We start from the raw sequence: 17,874 nt of genomic DNA on the forward strand, positions 1-17,874 counted from the left end.
ATTGTTCTCAAATAAGTTTATTATCTCGATACAGTGTCGATAATATCTTATTATATAATCTTAATATGACATAAATAAAGTATTATATAACCCTATTTGACAACAATCCTACATTAATAATCCTATTTGAAAGCTTTTCCCAAACATCTTCCACTGGTCCAATAGCTACTCGGTAATTAACCTGCAAATCTTTGTGACTCAAAAGGTGGGACATGTGATATGCATGGGACTAATATTGTAAGACCATGACCCATCGACGTGAGAGAGTTGAAAAAACACTGAAAATAATAATAATAATTTGTTCTCTAACAAGGTCATTAAATAAGAGTAGTAATTATTACCTATCTTAGTCATTTGATCATATATATAAATTGACAACTAAACACTGTGTTGATAAAAGTAAGAGAGACAAGTCAATCGTGGATATTTTTTCTAATTTATCGTATGAGAGATATCATCACACAATTTAACTTACAGGAACACTTCGTTGAAATATTTGAAGAACTAAATTTTATGAAAAGATATATCTATGTTTTGAATTGCAAAGAACTATTAGTATAGTAGTTTGGAGCAATTGTTCATCTTCAGAAAAGATTATGGGTTTGAGTCCTAATATTTGGGCAGTGTGTGTAAGTTTAGTATGTTATCGCTTTTTTAATTATTAATAATATTAGTCAAGATGAAACCAAAACAAAAAATAATAATTTGAATATGAATCCAAGGGCTAGCTTTGGCAAGTTGGGTGGTTTGAGACACGATTTTGGTAGCTCTAGAATTCTAGTCGTGGTTGCAATGAAAAGAATTACGAATAAATGGCACATCGATCGATGAGTTGCAGAAGAATGAGAGAAGCAGCCAAAGGAGAAAAGGACATTAGCATGAAGCTCCCAAATAATTCTACATCTTTTGGGTTCCAAAAATAAAAAGAACGTGAGAGAATCATTTGAAAAAGAAAAAACACGCACACAATCAATCCAGAAGGCCAAACAAGGACTAGTCTCCGTTTTGACCTTGACGCTTTCTGGGAAAAGAAACCGTACACCAACGCTCTGCGGTCTACCAACGGCAACGCAAAAATACCGTGTCAACGATTACGACCGCACGACAATATGAATTTCGATCCAATTAATTAATTAATTAATTATATCTTTATATCTTTATCCTAATCTGAAGCCTTGTAGATGCCAACCTGGCTTTAAAAAAATAAAAATAAAAAATCTTGTACCCTAAACAACACTCATGTTTTTCATTATACAATTCCTAAAATTCGTTGTAATATGGTAGTCTGCAAGTACTCTTTTTATGTTGAGGATAATTTCTTTTTTCGTGTTAACAGTGTTAGTATTGCAACATAACATGTTGGATATTTGATAAAATATGCAGTACTTTTGCAACTTTATAAATATTTTTAGATACGCCGATCTTTCTTGGTATGATTTTCTGTTGCTTTAAGGATCTAATTTTCTGTCACATCTGCTTTTAATTTCCGTAATATGATTATGGTTATGAAAGCAATAGGAGCTCTCGGGTTTAATTAATCTGTTAAACATCAGAATATATATTTCTGGTTGATCCTGTTATCAAACATAGAATATCAACATCAATGACAATTGCTGCCATCAAGGGAAGCCAATAGGCTTAAGGTTGAGTTTGTCGAAAGGCTTAAGGTTGAGTATTGACAGATCTGGTAATTAGCCTGGCTCCAGATAGCGACCTAGTATTACTAGCTAGTCATACAAACTAGTGGTACACAATAGTGATGACTGTTCTAGAAGATTTTTCTGTTGGATTAATTTGGTGGTTCTAAAATTATTAGGATATGCCCCCGACACTAGTACTGTTTCATTATAGATTATGTATATAGAGAAAAATTATTTGTAATATAAGACGAGTTATAAATTCAAATGTTCTAAATTCAAACATACGTTACAAATACGAAACACATAGCTGATGACTACATAGAACTTACAAGTAATTGCACGTATTGAAATTTAATTAGTACTCGTTTTTTTTCATAATAATTTATCTATAAGAGACTTGTACTTGACTCGACGGGATAATATAAAGCATAAAGTAATAATGTCCCCTATATATTTTCACACACATCACACTCTCTTCCCCATCCCCTACGCGGTTTAATTATAGCATTGATGTTGGGTCAACCATGGCTCCACATCTATGCTTCTATCTCCCTCTATAAATAAAAACCCTCTCTTCCACCCAACACACTGTCCTTAATTTCCTTTATATTCCATGCTTTTCAATCTCTCTCTAGAGAAATAAGCACAACCCTCTTCCCCATATTTAGTTCCCAACACAAACAAAACAATCTCTCTCTCTCTCTCTCTCTCTCTCATGGGTAACATTTGTGCATCTTCACAATTTATTAGTGAGGGTGCAAAGCTCATAAGGCCATCCACAACCAAGATCGTTCAATTGGATGGGGGGCTGCAAGAGCTTAGGCGCCCAGTTGTATCAAGCCACATCCTCTCCCAAAACCCCAACTGCTTCCTCTGCACCTCAGAGTCCATGTACGTAGGCTCATGTGCTCCTCAAGTTCCTAAAGATGAAGAGCTCCGGCTGGGTCAAATCTACTTCCTCATGCCACTTTCTCAGTCAAAGTCGCCTTTGTCTCTCCAAGACTTGTGTTCTCTGGCCATCAAGGCCAGCGCAGCCCTAGCCAACCATTCAGAGGCAGCACATCTTGTTTCATCAAAGAGGTCACCGACTGGCGTTGACATGGTTGGCATGATGAGCTCCAAGGAGGGGCGAGGCAACCAAAGAATTGAGCTCTAATTTTAATTTGCAGCCAATAGAATTGCATATTGCCAAATAGTAGATAGCTAGGCATGTATCTTTGGACTTTTAGCCGTTGTTTTTAGAGAATGATGGGAAAACAAGAGAGTCTATAAAGCCCAAGAATATTACAAGAGATTATTATATTTTGTAACAAAACAAAATGTAGAAAGCGACTTCTTATTCTTCGCACTTTTCTTGTTCTGTTCATACTTTGACAGTGCTATATGTAGCTCCTTGCTATTACTTAGTTATGAAAGACCCCTTTCTCTAGATAACAACTATATTGTGATATTCACATACAAGAAACTATATTGCGATATTGCGCGTTTGATTTCAATTATGAGTGTCGTATTTCTAGATGAGACTAGTAAAATACAATATGATGAACTGTTGTCCAATTAAATAAGTCAACAATATGAACCGTTGTCTGATTAAATAAGCCAACAATCCCAATATTCATGAGTTCACCAAACGCTGGCCGAGACATTTGTCCAATTTAATTGAAATATATCAGTCGTCCAATCCAAGTGACCAACTGTAAATGTCTGGAAGTTGACATTAACTGTTTTTTTTTTTCTTCGTATTTATTGAAATATATAAAGACCACCCTTTACATACTAGAATACGTAGTAATCCTATTAAGTGAATTACTTTTATGTATTCCCTAAACTAATGTACTTTGCCTCCTTTTTAAAAGGTTACAAAGTGTGGGAAAACTTCAGTGCTAATTAAGGTATTACTCTTATCTTCATAACTCAATTTTTGTTCTGCTCATTCTCTGAACCAAAGAAAATAATTTATACAAAAATGTATAGAGGCCAAACAAGCAAATACTCAATTAAATTCAAGAAAAAATTTGGAGAAAAACAAGCACCTACAATTTTGAATAATGTGGAGGCCAAGTAACTAAGGGTGGAACTACGTTTGGGCTATGATGGGCTCCAACCCAGTACTGTGTTTAGAGAACATGCTTAGGGGGCTTCATTATACAAGCCAAATCTATGTAAATAAAAAATTAGCACACCATCTATGTAGAAATGAGCCTACCTCCATATATTAATCAAGAGTCATTCTATAGTGAGGGCCTTATATATGGCCCTTAGGTAAAGCCTTGTATCTTAAATGTTGTATCAAATTAGTTAGCCGTTGGATCAAATTGTTTATCATGATCCAACGGTTAAAAGATAGGGTCTTACTTAAGGGGCATATATAAAACCCTCACTATAGAATTCTTGAATTAATCAAGCATACTCTCTTCCCAACCATTGGATTGACTTTGGAATCCCTGTTTCGAGAACCATCAAATGGACCTGACTTCAATCTTTTGACACAATTATCCAAGTGATGCTTTCTTGTTTTTCTAGCTTACCCATGAAAAAATTCTTGATTCCGCCATTGCAAGTAACTATATATCTTTCTGTGGTAAAGAGAAATTTTTTTGACATGTATATATTACTATTTGTATGACGAAATGTGATTTAGGTAAGGTACGTTTTCCGAAAGCAAATAATATGTGGACGTGACAAGCCATATAATGTTATATCCCTTTCTGTGAGTGATATTATGAGCCCCCACATCTGCTTTTTATAATATGATAGAATATAAATGTTTTGTCTTTGACTTTGAAAAAATCAAATCGCCCACTAATTTTGATGTTATATATCACTTCAGATATGTTCTTTCTGATTAAATATGAGTTTATTTCTTCTGTAGGTGAAGGAGAATGAAGTGGCATACAATTGCATGTGCTCTATTATTGACTTTGATTTGATATCATACAAGCAGTGGACATGTTATACTTTTGTAAAACATGCGCCAATCAAAAATATTTTCATTCTTTTAGTTTTCATTCAAAATGTTTTGATTCTTTTATTTTTTATTTTTTGACTTTCCTCTAAAATTGCCGTCAGCAAACACAAACAAAGCAGAAATGGCTGAGTTCCAGTCCTGTACTAATTTCTGAAACCAGGGTATGCCAACGTCAAATTAAAACCAGCACTTTAGAGCACAAGGGACTTGACAATTTGGTACGGTTTTTGTTTATACTATATCTAATCAAGCAATCTAGAGGCTATGTCAAAATTTCCACATTGGAATATTACAAGAAGTGAAGACTCTTCTTCACTTATAAAAGGAGATCACTCGCCACTTAGAAGGGGTCCTTGCTCTTGCTCTCTCTCTCTCTCTCTCTCTGGGTCTAACCCCTTATACAATGCAAACACATTATTATGGTGAGAATATACTTCTCCGTAAATGTAGCCAATTTATTAAGGTGGATGAAGGCCCTAGCCTTCACACACCTCACATTTCTAAGTTGAGTTCAATGTTGGGCGTCCATTTTTTAGCATCAACAGTTTTGATTCAAATTGAGTTTACAATTTGTATAGATGTGGAGCATATGTGATAAGATCACTGATGATGCTTTAGTCATCCATATCCTCAATGGCGTGGCCCCAAGTTTAAAGAACTTGTTCTAAAGTCACTAACCTATTGGATGTGGTCAAAATTTGCTTTAGGATGTTGTCAAAATTTGACAAGTAACTAACCCATTGGGATGGTTAAACTGAATTTTGCTGGTGTTCGGCAAGCAGCAAAGTTTATTCTTAGATTTATAAATTTTGGTCCAACCTTCTGCAGTAAAAAATTAGTGGGTTGAGAAAGCCCGGATTCAAATTACTCGAGCCTATCTAGCTCAAGTTAGCCCATCACAGATAAACTTAAAAATGCTTGGGTCATAGTCATAATCTGAATCTTGTTGGGTTCATCCAGAAAAAAAAAAAAAATTTATATTGGTCTGATATTAATTACAAATAATTTTTTATAAGGGATACAAATATGAGCTTACAACCCAGTGAATCTTATTTAAAATATCAAACTCACAAAAGTTCATTTAAAAGAAAAGGTTAAGAAAATAACAAACAATCAAACAAAATTAAAAGAGGCACATGCCGCCGTTGTAAAATTTCAAATGAAGCAAGAGCTGGGATTGTATTGAAGAAGTGTTTAATTTAAGGGGAGGGCTTCATTTCTGCTTTTATAGCAGCAACCAACTGATCATAAGCTTCTCCCCATGCGTTCTTCATCTCTGGTGACCACATTTCTGGCACTGCTTCCTTTATGGTTTCCAACAATGCGAACTTAGTGACCTGAAAATTGTTCAACGAGGCGTCGGCCCAATTAGTTACTTACTAGTAATTTATTTGCATTTTCATGACAATTTTTTTTCAAATGAAAAAATAATATATGTATACCTCATAATGTTCATCGACCACTCCAGATTTGAAGTGTACTCCACCTAATCTTTTCAAGGTTGATTCTCTCACTGTGACTTTGCCTGATTTCCGGAGTTGAACGGCTGACTCACAGGTCTGCCACACAAATTGAAGAATATATGATTGAAAGTTGTCATTGGGACTGCTCTTAGAAGTGCTTCTACCATAAAAATATTTTTACTAAATATTGAAGTTCTTTTTAAAAAGCACTTAAAAAGTGATTCCTTAATAAGCACTTAAAAATAATTTATGTTCAGAAAGCATTTTATGAATCATAAATATTTTGAAGTTTTTCTACCAAACAAACACTATCAAAAGCACTTGTCATAAAAATGTTTTTGGACTTTCTACAAGCAGAAGCAGTACTAAACATACATTAGCTAGATTGTCATGAAAATTCATGGTTAACTACCTACCAACCGTTGGATCAAAATCTAACGATTAGCAACATATCATTCTACTTTATTGGGAATATTTGAATAGGTGGACATGGGTGGCTCATACTTACCATAACAAAGACAGAAATAGCATGGGGCTTGAGCTTTGGGTTCTTCTCCAGAGGAATATCAGAGTCCTTCAAGAAAGAGAACAGCTTCTGCGCTGATGGTGCAATTTCAAATATCCTGCAATTGTTTCATACATATAGGATTTAACAACATTTAAAATGTAAATGGAAAAAAAAAAACCATGCAAGACTGACTTACTTTAGGAAGAATTTAAGACCCAATTCAGCAGAATTCTTCTTCATCACACCCCATGACTTGGCCACCAATGCTTCCTGCTCTTCTGTGAAAACTTTCCCTTCCATGTTATGAAATTCTTGAAAATGGTATTGAGGATGTTGAGTTCATATCAATGTTCTTCGAAAGAGATTATATATATAGTAAAACCCAGTGAAGATTAGATTTAACCCTTCAGGGCACTGGAGAGCCATTCTTTGATCTTTCAATTTTTATTTTCTTTTGCGCAAAATTTGATAGGCAACTTAGCGCCACACAAGTCCCAAAACTAGGGGCTGCTTGAGGCCAAATTGGGGAACATGGTTTTGGGCTTTGAGGTTGTTGGCTGAAGTGACGCAAGCCATAACATCATATTTTTGCCAAGAGTGCCAAAGTTTGGAAGGGAATTGGGAGGTGCCGTTGAGATTTGAATATGAGACCGTTAATTTATGGATAAATATTCTTACCATTGTGCTATGAATTCGTTGTCTTTGCCCAATATCTCTCAGGAGCCGAAGAAATTTGTCACCAAAGACAAATAATATCATATTTTTAGACTTTACAAACATTGTATAAGGTAGTCTTATTGGCTTTTGCTTTGGCATAAGTAGGGTGGGTTTGAGGCATTATTTTTACACAAAAAGACAGGAATATAATATTGTAGCCTTTCAAATTATGGTAGAGCCAAAAACTTTCGATTAGATACAACTTGGCCTCCTGGGTGAAGGTGCAATCCAGTGATCCACCATAAAAAACGATCACCAGTTTCATGGGTCCATCTAGGGGAGGCCACAATTGTCCTAGCTTTGCAGGATGTCCATTTTCTGATAATTATTTGAGCTAGTTCTGCAGCAGGATGTCCATTTTAGGATTTCTTGAACAGGGCGGAGGAAGAAAATTTGTTCAAGGGGCATAACTTTAGTAAAACCAAGAATCATGTGCGCCATTGTTGAAAGGTTTACTTCGGAAGCCAACATTGTGACAATGGGTCACATGAACTTCCATCAGCCTTTTTGATAATGGAAAATGGAATGTTCGAACTTAAGATATCTTTCAATTCTAACATTAAAAAGAGAAGTACCACTAGATTAGTAGCTAGTTGGTGGTCGTACATATACTAGGAACATCATCCTTTAAAAATTTATAGTTTAATCTTACATATTAAAAAAACTAAATTCCATAATTTGTGAGATTTAAATCTCTCAACAAGGTTAGGGGAAATTTTGAAATGTAGAAATTGCTGTGGTAGGGTGTTCTTATAAATGTGTAGTTAAATTAAAAAATATATATAAACACACAAATGTTCAATAATGAAATAGAAATAGAGAAAGTGTGAGGGATTGAAATTAAGATTTTCAAACTTTTATGGGTTAAATATTTTAATTAACAAAAAAAAAAGTTTGAAAAAACGTGAGCCACATTATGTGGTTTAAAATTAAGGAAATTGTAGTACGGAAGTGGTCTTCCTGTGTGGATGAGAAATTGAAAAGTCAACAATAGAAGGAGAGTGTGTGTTACGGCGGCCCGTCTTTTACGTAAATATACCTCAAAACAAACATGGCTCTCCCGGTCTCTCTTTAAATTCTCCAGCCTCAAAGTCATGCATATCTCAAAATTTTCCAGTTTAAATCTTCCTTCCTCCCTCCTCTCTTGCATGAGGGAGGGACATAGGAAAGGACTGAAATGATGTGCTGGTTATTGGCCATGTTCATGGCGACGTCTTGTGAAGGAAGATATTAACCAAATGGAATATGGTGTAGTGGCATCTTCTGTTCCAAACTTCGGCCGTCAATATTTTCCGACGACGGTGAGGATGTTGATGACTTGCTTTGCGCCACCGTTATTTTGCAACAAAAACAACAATGAAAATCGTGGTTGGCCTAATAAAGTGCGTTCTTTTGCTTTGTTCTCCTACCATGACCACGAGTGGCTGCGGACATTAGGATATGCAATTATTTGTCTATTTCTCTTATTATGTGTTTACATAATATAAAAAATAGACATATGGTTGTATATCAGAGAAGAATATCTAAGAGTTAATCATACAAAAAAGGTGCACTATTTTAGCCTGTTAAAAAAAGTTTAAAATTTGTTTTTCTGTTAATTTTGTTACCATTGTACTTTCTTTTATTGTTAGTATGCCATCATCCTAATTTAATGGTGTTTTTATGGTTGTTCGTTTGATTGCTTTAGAGAAATTTAAACTTATAAATTAAGAAATGAACTTGTAGCTTAAGAGATCGAGAATGTTTACTTTGTATATGAGGTCCTCCATTTAGGGATGGTCCTATGACTTGTACAACCTGGGCTATAGCCCAGGTGAGTTTTTTTAATGCATTTCTTCTAGTTAGTGTTAATGTTAATCCCATTTATAGTATAAATATTAATTTGAACTAATGGATAATTGTAGTGTAACCTCTAGTTGTCGTGTGTCTATCTGACTCTATCTTTGTGACGATAAATTTTCATTTTTGAATTTTCTTATGAATTTTCATTTTTCTTAATTCATTTTTGTTCATCATGGTAGACCTTAGCTAGCATTATTGGTGTAAAATAGGTCTTTTAAACAAATAAAAAAAATGATATGTTCTTAAATTATATATATATATATATATACACACACACATATGATCAATTCCATAAGCCTAAAATCTAATAGTTTAATAAAATAAATCTAGCCCACCTCATTTTAAAATCCTAGATCCGTCCCTACCTCTATTTAATTCTCATTGTCTCAATATCTCTAGCAAACTTATTTTAAAAGCTACTTGGGCTACAGTTGAGACGGTCTTTTCGGATAGAGAAACGATTGTAAACTAAGTAAGCCCAACTAAAAGAAAACCTAATGGAGTTTATCAGCCCAATACCACTAGCAAAAACTTAGCTAAGCATTCTCTTTGAAATGCCTTTGCCTCCTCCATGCATTTTCTAGGAAGAATGCCAAGACTTGGCTTGGCTAATCCCTCCTCCTCTTTGAAATGCCTTTGCCTCCGTCATGCATTTTCTAGAAAGAAAGCCAGGACTTGGCTAAGCCCTCCTCCTCCTTGAAATGTCATTGCTTCCGTCATGCATTTTCTAGAAAGAAAGGGCGAGACTTGGCTAAGCTCTCTTTGCCATGCATCTTCTTGGAAGAAAGCCAATAGTCTTAGCTAGCCCTCCTCTTTGAAACTTCTTGGCCTCCGCCGTGCATCTAGAAAGAAAGCCAAGACACGGCTAAGCTTCCCCTTTGAAATTTCTTTGCCTCCGCCATGCATCTTCTAGGGAGAAGGCCGTACGCGTTTGGAGCTGCGGAATTGTTGACAAGTTCTTTTGAAATTATGTTGGTGCGGTAACTTCTGCTAGGATATTGCCTACTACGCTAAGTTATCTGGGTCTATAAAAAAAAACTGTTCATTTTTAAATTTTTTCCATTATGAGTTCTTAGTTTTGAAAGAGTATTCTTATTCTCTGCACTTACAATATTTCAAGGAGATCAGGTAAAGTTTTTCAAATATGAAATCTGTTTGGGCTCGCCTGGTGTTTAGGATTGGATTGAATTGAATAACTTTTAGATTTAAGTTAAGTTGAAGGAGGAAATGGTGGTAGAAGTGAAATATTTTTCATTTTTAGGATTAGAAGGGATATAAGTTATAAGGTGTTAAGATCCTACCATGTTGTAGGAATTAGATTAGATAAGTTTTCTTCATAAATAATTCATCTTCTACCTTCAACTCGGAAAAAATTTCTTCATTTGTTTCCTTCAACATACCTTAATGAGTTATCCAATCCAGTCCAATAAACGTGTCCTTTGTGTTTCTATGCAATACTTAACTTGAAGTTAAAGTTTGTGTTTGTGTGTTTTTTTTCCTTTTTCACATGATCAATTTTTTTTTTTTTTTGGTTCAGTCAAAATATACTTCTACAGACGAGGTCTACAGCAGCCGGCATGACGAAATTCGATGAGATACCGCACCCGAGCCACCCAGAACACAAGCTGGAGCAGAGTTGGACAGGGAAGCTGTTCATGTGCAACGGGTGCAATGAGACAGGCATAGGTTCACACTACACGTGTCCCCAATCCTCATGCAGCTTTGATCTCCACGTGCACTGTGCAATCCCTTTGGGCCTTTTCCACCACCCCTTCCAACGCGGTTGCAGCTTCCAACTCCTCCCAAGCCCACCGGAGAACACTGGCAGCTGCAATGCATGCGGGGAGAAAGGAACGGGGTTCGTGTACCATTGCAAAGGCTGCAAGTCCAACCTCCACCCCTGCTGTGCTAAGCTGCCCATGAAGCTCGAGGCTGGAGATGTCAACCTCTATTTGTATGAAAAAGTGAAAAAATCGTGCCAAGAATGTGGATATAAAGGGAAGGGCTGGAGTTACAGGTCCGAGGACAAGAACTGTTATCTGCATGTGGCATGTGCGAAGAAATTGATAGCAGAAAAATGGCTACATGGCTCGGGACATGGTGATGATTTGCAGACCACAATTCCAAACCTTAACAACATGATTCAAAAGTACCATCAACCTAAAGGGAAGCTGAAGAGGTTCGCTGAGATTGTCCGGTTGGTTTTGCAGACGGTGATATCAACTCTGCTAGGTGATCCAACGGCTTTGATTGCTGGAACTGTCAAGTTGCTATTGACAGATGATTGACTTGGTCAAACCTAGTTGAATGATTTTGTTTTGTTTTATTTATTTGTTTATTTTTGTAAGAGATATGAAACTTTAGAACTAGGGGATAATTGTGTGTGATTGTGTAAGAAGTCCCCTTCCCTCGTAATTCGACCATTAGCTTGTATTAGTGACTTTAGAACTAGGGGATAATTGTGTGTGATTGTGTAAGAAATCCCCGACTATTAGCTTGTACTAAAACTAGGGGAATATTGCGAAAAATCCTTCTATTACAGTTATTGAATAAAAACCGTTTTCATTTATTACTTCATTTTTCCGACTATTTGCCCTCGATGATAAATAATGGAAACAAATTAAAAGTGCTTTATTTGATGCATTTGTTACCCCACAAATGAAGAAGAATGAAATTGCTCCTAAACAAACTAGATAGAAAGCTACAGAAAACAGAGTTCATAACAGAGTTGAGAAGGTTGAGAATTCAAACCGGAAGCAAGCACTGAGACAGATAGTAGAGTTGTTAAAAATGAAAAGGATTGTGTATGCAGGAGACCTAGAAAGAAGTTGTAAAGGAAAGGCTTTTCAGAAAGAGAACATAGCAGGAGAAGGGTAACCAAGAAACTTGTTTGACATCCAAAAACCTTCGGTTCATGAAGCAAAGGGTTATCGAAACAAATGGGACTTCAAATCCTGTGCGCAGTGTACTTAGTCCATTTCTTCAGGATTTTAACTCAAACATTTTGAAATAGCATGACATCCAAGGAGGAAATGTTATTTTAAGACAATTCGTCACACAGTTCAGGATATACAGTTAACACCATTAAAACTATAACATTCCAAACTTTATCCAGAAAAAGGTCTATAAAGAAGCATTAGAATTTAATGGAGATAGATATCAGGACCGGAAAAGAACATTAAAAGAGACTCATATAACATAACAAGCCAATTCATGCAAAGCAACAGCATTCTGATAACATTTTCGATAACCAAAAACCTTAATAAAAATATCAAACATAAACTCCAACAGAAGTTTGCCCAAAATTTAAAATCTTAATTCCTAATGGAAGTTGGATTACATGAAATCAGTTCACAGCAGCGTCTATGAATGCTCCTCCAGGACGGCGCAACGCCAAAGATCCATGGCATCCCAAAAGCTACAAGAACAACATATGGATCGTTAATTATAGGCATTGGCTCATGAAATCAAGCTTAAGGAACAAATAAAATAAATTAACACTAATTTGTTAGGGATGAACAAACCTTGGCATTGACACCATCAGGAACAATACGATTCTCTGCCTTCAACCTGACATAGTCAGCTCTGCTGAACTTGGTAAAGCCCCTGAAAAGTTACACAGAGACAAAGTTTCAGCATAATAACGATTAATTTTAATTATAGTTATGACAAAAATTAAACAATTAACAGAACCCATGATATACCAACAACAACAAAAAAGCAATCAAAATCAAAAATTGGATTTTGGGTTTTGGGTTTTGAGTTACAGATTGCAAAATCCAAAACCCATAAACTCAAAAGAAAAAACATACCATTTCCTGCTCTCAATGATCTTTTGACGCCCAGGGAACTTGAACTTCGAGCGGCGCAGAGCCTCATGAGCGTGGTGCTTGTTGCTGTCTTTGCAGCGAACGGAGAGAAGCACCTGACCAATAGCAACCCTAGCACAAGTACCGAGAGGCTTGCCAAAAGCACCTCGCATACCAGTCTGAAGCCTATCGGCTCCGGCGCAAGAAAGCATCTTATTGATCCTGAGAACATGGAAAGGATGAACCCTAACTCGCAAATGAAACGTGTCCTTTCCGGCGAACTTAGTCATGTACTTGTTGCAGGCAATACGGGCGGCCTCAAGGGCTTCGCTCGAAACATTTTCTTTCTCCCAAGAAACGAGGTGGATGCAGAAAGGAAACTCATCCACGCCCTTCTTCTTCATGCCCACATCGTAGATTCGGATCTTCGGATCCGGAACACCACGGCAAAAACGTGATTTCGGGTAGGGTTTGTTCTTGATCTGGCGGTAGCACCTGGCTGGTCTTCGTCCCATGGCGACTGGTTTCGGCTGCCCAAACCCTAAATCTCGAAATGAATTGGGTTGAAGAAGATTACACTGGGAAAAGGCGATTGTGGTTTGTATTTATAGTATGATTTCTGAAGCCCAAATCAATATTTTGGGTTGTTTCTTGGACTCGACACATGTTATCCGGGCCGTAAATTTAACCCAATAATAATGCATGGCTTTGGTTCGGGTCAAACTTTACCATCTTCTGATTCTCCGTGGTGGGCCATACCATTTATGCACCAAACAAATATTATCATGGGCCTTTAAATTTGTTTTGATTTGTTATTTTGTGTAATAATGGAAAGAATTTTGAAGCCCTCACAATAAAATTAAGAAATAAATATAATTAAAAAATTTGAGCTACACCCCTTTGTCTTGAAGAAAAATATTATGAGAGACTAATAGCAAGCTCATTCATATAAACTTTATGAATATCTTTTATTAATTTATTTTTTTTAATTTATTTTTTTAATACAAACAATAACTTAAACTACAAAAGTGAATGATGATCCACATATATACGCTACTAAGGTGTCATGAGTTCGAATTTGAGACCACTAATATACAAGTTAAAGCCATTTTCCATTGAGGCAAGACTCCCATTGACTTGAGTGCCGTTCTTTATCTTCAAGCAATGTTTCGCACAACTTTTCATTAGCATGGGAATCATTATGTAGCAAATTTCCAAAACTAGGGGATTTTTAAGGCTAATGGGGGAACATTGTTTTAGGCTTTTAGCTATTGGCTCAAGCGACGCAAGCTAAAATAAATTTGTCACTTATAATCACTAATCATATCTCTAACCAGAAGTCACTAAACATCCCCCAACAAAACCCGAACTGCTACTACTCTTAAGAATCGCTACTCCTGAAAGATTAAGACAGCCCTTGGATCATTAGAGATGCAATTTCCATAACAGCATATCACAACGAAGCAGAGATATACAAAACGATGGAAGGAAGAAACATTTAACCGCAACCATAGTTTACATCTGGTCTTGCAACAGCTGAGGAGAACGGAACTTCAACTCTCTCTTTCACAACGCATCGAGCTTTCCCGTCTTCCACAACAAGGACTCTTCCCGGGGGGCATTCAATTGTCGATCTCTTTTCTTTACTCGGTGGTTGCTGAGAAAGGCCTGATATTTTGAAAGTGGTATTACTTCTCACAAATCTAGGACCAAAACCAGACAAGCTTAACACAGATGCCACGCCAACAATAGTAAGCACGGTCTTGGCTGCTGTGCTTAGGACAAATCCCAACCCTCTTGAGTTTTTGGATCCAGTTTTCACCTCATCTCTGTCTGTCTCGCTCAATTTCTTCTTTTCTTCATTTGTTGAATCACTATTGATTATCCCATTTCGTAGAGACTTGTGTGTAGGTGGCAAATAGCCATTTTCTAGGCAAAAAGTGTGTGGAGAGCGGCTTGGATATGGAGGAAGCAAGAGATCGTTGTTGTGCTCCACTGTTTCACCAGCAAAAGCAGAAGCTTCATGTATCACTTCCAAATCATTCCCTTTGTACTCCTTAAGCTTGTTGAGTAGCATCTTTCGGCTGCTTTCCATCTCAGAAAGGGCAACTTCCCTTTCATACCTTTGCTGCTGTTGCAAAGCCTGATCATTAAAAAAACAAAACAAAAAAGTTTACAAATCTTATAAAGTTATCTTACCTATACATGTTAAATTTGTTCTTGATATATACCCAAATTAAAAACGATAGGTAAGCCCCACATGTCACTTTTCCAAGACATAAAACCGTTTCTTTGTGACTATAACATACTTCTTACAATAAATCAAACACATGGCCACATTTAATGAACTTGTATGCTTTCCATGGAAAGTGCAACCGGTCACTCAATTAATTATAATAAATATGCTAACACTTCGAGATCTAGCTAGTACGTCAAAAAGAATGTTTCAATTTGAGGACATCAAGCATGGGCCAAACGAACAAAGGGAGTTCATCCAACCTCATGAAAGTATGTATAATGCTCAACACAAGTCATTTCTTATTCACATGACTATGCATCAACACAAGTCTAATGCCTCCCTCCATGGTTAAAATTGAGTACTTTGGAATTTCACGTGTGCAGGAAGCTGACATGCATATAGTGCATTTGCATGTAGGTTCAATGAATTACAACTCCAGCCTTTCTAGCCAAGTGAAACACTTGTCCTCTTAAAGAGGAGGTCTTGGGTTCATCTCATGGGGAGAAAGAACTCAGGAAGCGAAGCCAACTCCTATTTGTTGCCTGTGGTCACTATAAGATGCAAAAATTTGCTTTCCAATTACTTTAGTAACTAAAAACTCTGTGAAAAGGAACTACTTCAAGCAGATGTGATATTTAAAATTTGTCTCTATTGCCTCTGAAAAGAACTATAAATGTAATATAAAGTATTAAATACTTTGTAAACAACATATAATAGAATTTTCACTGTGCGGCATTGGCTTGCGGTGACAAGTGTTATCGGGAGTAGGAATCAAGAAGTTGGAAGATATCAAACCACATAACAACTAATTATTGTTGATAGAACAAGTTTTTTCTTTCTTTCTACAAGTGAAAAGAAAAAGAACAGCACGTATGTCTTCCCTTAACATATAGCACTTTTATACGAAAAACTGAAACTTTAGTAGTTCCAACAAACACATCCACCAATCCTCAAATAGGAAGGGGAAGGCCGCACAATCAAACGAGTTCTGAGAAATAAACATAATTCCAATTTGGGAGTTCCACTCATATATTACCTTTTTTATATTTAAACATTAATCCGAGGTCTCCCCTTATTCCTCCCCACACAACCACCATCTAAAACAAGTCCAAAATCAACACTTTTTCATCTTAAAAGCAGAAAGGAAGCCTAATATTTCTTGATACTAAATTATGTACCTTATCAGTCATTCTGATTGTATATGTGGTAATAACGTTGGTTCAACTCTGGATTTTAAATAACACCTAGCAACAAATCCCTCCTTTTTATGTATTTTTTTGCTTAAGCAAACAGAAAGCAGTGCAATTTGGCATTCATAAAAAGAGGAAGACTAATCAAGAAGCTAAAAAACAATGCCCAAGTAATATAGTCCATGTATAAACCAACACGAAAGAAATTAAACCCGAAGTCAAGCATAAACGAACCCATTTAACACAGCACACTAGCATAAGCACATACACACTCACATACATTAAACTGCAAGTTTCAAACTTTAAGCACCCAATTGCAATAGACAAACTACTTCAGCAAAATTAGGGTTTTTAACAAAACCAACATAAACGAAATTGGGTTTTGGGAAAACAAACCTGTAAGGAAGAGAGCTGGTTCTCAAGAGATTCAAGGGCATCGCAAATGTTGAAAAGCTTATGCGCCTCATCATCTTCTTCTTCTTCTTCTTCTCTGTCTTCATCTCCTGCTTCACCATCAGCTTGGATTCCATTTTCCCTTTTGGGTGGTGGGTCATTTGCTTTGTGGATGCAGTTGCTGATCTTCAACCTCAGCTCTGTAGCTCTTGCCAGAACCAACCCTATACCTTCTTCTTCCATTTCTCTTCGTTTCTTATTTTCCTTTTCTAAGCAAAAAATAAAATAAAGAGAGAGAAAATGGGAAATTTATTAATAAAAGTAGGTTGTGAATAGTTTTGTTTTGAAGGGTTTTGAAATTGAAATTGAATAGATATTGCATTCAATTGGGGGAAGAAGGAAGGTTTATGAGTAGCGCCAAAATAGAACTGCATTACAGCTAATGCTTTTGGGGTTTAAGTGACTCTGGTGGCTCTCTCTCTCTCTCTCTCTCTATACTAGTAGTAGTAGATAGACTCCTTTTGTTATTATTTGATGCCCTTCACTCTTTTTTATTGTTTGTTTTGCCAAATGCCAAAGCTCCCCACCAAAGAAAACAACATGGTTCTTTTTTATTTTTAATTTTAATTTTATATATTCCTTTTTGTTTACCCCAAAATTTAAAAAATACAATTTCCCATATTTAAAAATAAATAAAAATGAATTAATAAATTAATGTTTATGGCTCAGTTCAGTTCAGGAGAAATCTATGGTTGCAATAGTGCATATGTGACCCATACCCTTGTATCAGACAAGAAGAAAACAAAAACTGTACAACAATTAAGTGTTCAATAAATCTCCGAAGAGTTGTATCTGGTCAAATATTAATTCAGTTTTATAATAGTTTTCTTTCATTTTTAATTATTTATTAATATTTTAATTCATATGGATATTTTTACCCTTCAATTTAACAGTAATATTAATGGTCTTTAACGTAGGACCGTTTTAATATCAAATAAAGAGTTCAAGGACTATTGAAATAAAAATTTTAATTGGTAAACCAAAATGATACTGGGGTAAAAATTAAGGACAATTTCGGTTGAAAACCCAAATTTCAAATATAGCA

General features: G+C 36.0%; 5 protein-coding genes across 5 annotated transcripts; 2 read left to right on the plus strand and 3 right to left on the minus strand.

Moving 5' to 3' along the window:
- Positions 1-2,355: 2,355 nt before the first annotated feature.
- On the plus strand, positions 2,356-2,796 carry LOC148916270 (uncharacterized). Its single transcript, XM_089055088.1, has one exon. The coding sequence runs from the start codon at positions 2,356-2,358 to the stop codon at positions 2,794-2,796; it is 441 nt and encodes a 146-aa protein (XP_088911214.1).
- A 2,839-nt stretch (positions 2,797-5,635) lies between these two features.
- On the minus strand, positions 5,636-7,018 carry HB1 (hemoglobin 1). The gene is made up of 4 exons (XM_008238516.3): positions 6,776-7,018; positions 6,580-6,694; positions 6,051-6,167; positions 5,636-5,945 (listed from the first exon to the last, which is right to left on the minus strand). Exons 1-4 carry the CDS (start codon positions 6,877-6,879, stop codon positions 5,808-5,810), a joined length of 474 nt encoding a protein of 157 aa, XP_008236738.1. The 5' UTR covers positions 6,880-7,018; the 3' UTR covers positions 5,636-5,807.
- Positions 7,019-9,079: 2,061 nt separating this feature from the next.
- On the plus strand, positions 9,080-11,715 carry LOC103335505 (uncharacterized). The gene is made up of 3 exons (XM_089055089.1): positions 9,080-9,109; positions 10,133-10,266; positions 10,676-11,715. Exons 1-3 carry the CDS (start codon positions 9,080-9,082, stop codon positions 11,424-11,426), a joined length of 915 nt encoding a protein of 304 aa, XP_088911215.1. The 3' UTR covers positions 11,427-11,715.
- Positions 11,716-12,311: 596 nt separating this feature from the next.
- On the minus strand, positions 12,312-13,526 carry LOC103335506 (large ribosomal subunit protein uL16). The gene is made up of 3 exons (XM_008238519.3): positions 12,951-13,526; positions 12,663-12,744; positions 12,312-12,556 (listed from the first exon to the last, which is right to left on the minus strand). The coding sequence occupies exons 1-3, from the start codon at positions 13,460-13,462 to the stop codon at positions 12,485-12,487; spliced, it is 666 nt and encodes a 221-aa protein (XP_008236741.1). The 5' UTR covers positions 13,463-13,526; the 3' UTR covers positions 12,312-12,484.
- A 568-nt stretch (positions 13,527-14,094) lies between these two features.
- PDV2 (plastid division2) lies at positions 14,095-17,261 on the minus strand. The gene is made up of 2 exons (XM_008238520.3): positions 16,773-17,261; positions 14,095-15,090 (listed from the first exon to the last, which is right to left on the minus strand). Exons 1-2 carry the CDS (start codon positions 17,010-17,012, stop codon positions 14,446-14,448), a joined length of 885 nt encoding a protein of 294 aa, XP_008236742.2. The 5' UTR covers positions 17,013-17,261; the 3' UTR covers positions 14,095-14,445.
- Between the last annotated feature and the right edge of the window lie 613 nt (positions 17,262-17,874).

The sequence above is a fragment of the Prunus mume genome, linkage group LG6 (genome assembly GCF_029339155.1).
Source record: "Prunus mume cultivar Tortuosa linkage group LG6, ASM2933915v1, whole genome shotgun sequence".
NCBI lineage: Eukaryota > Viridiplantae > Streptophyta > Magnoliopsida > Rosales > Rosaceae > Prunus > Prunus mume.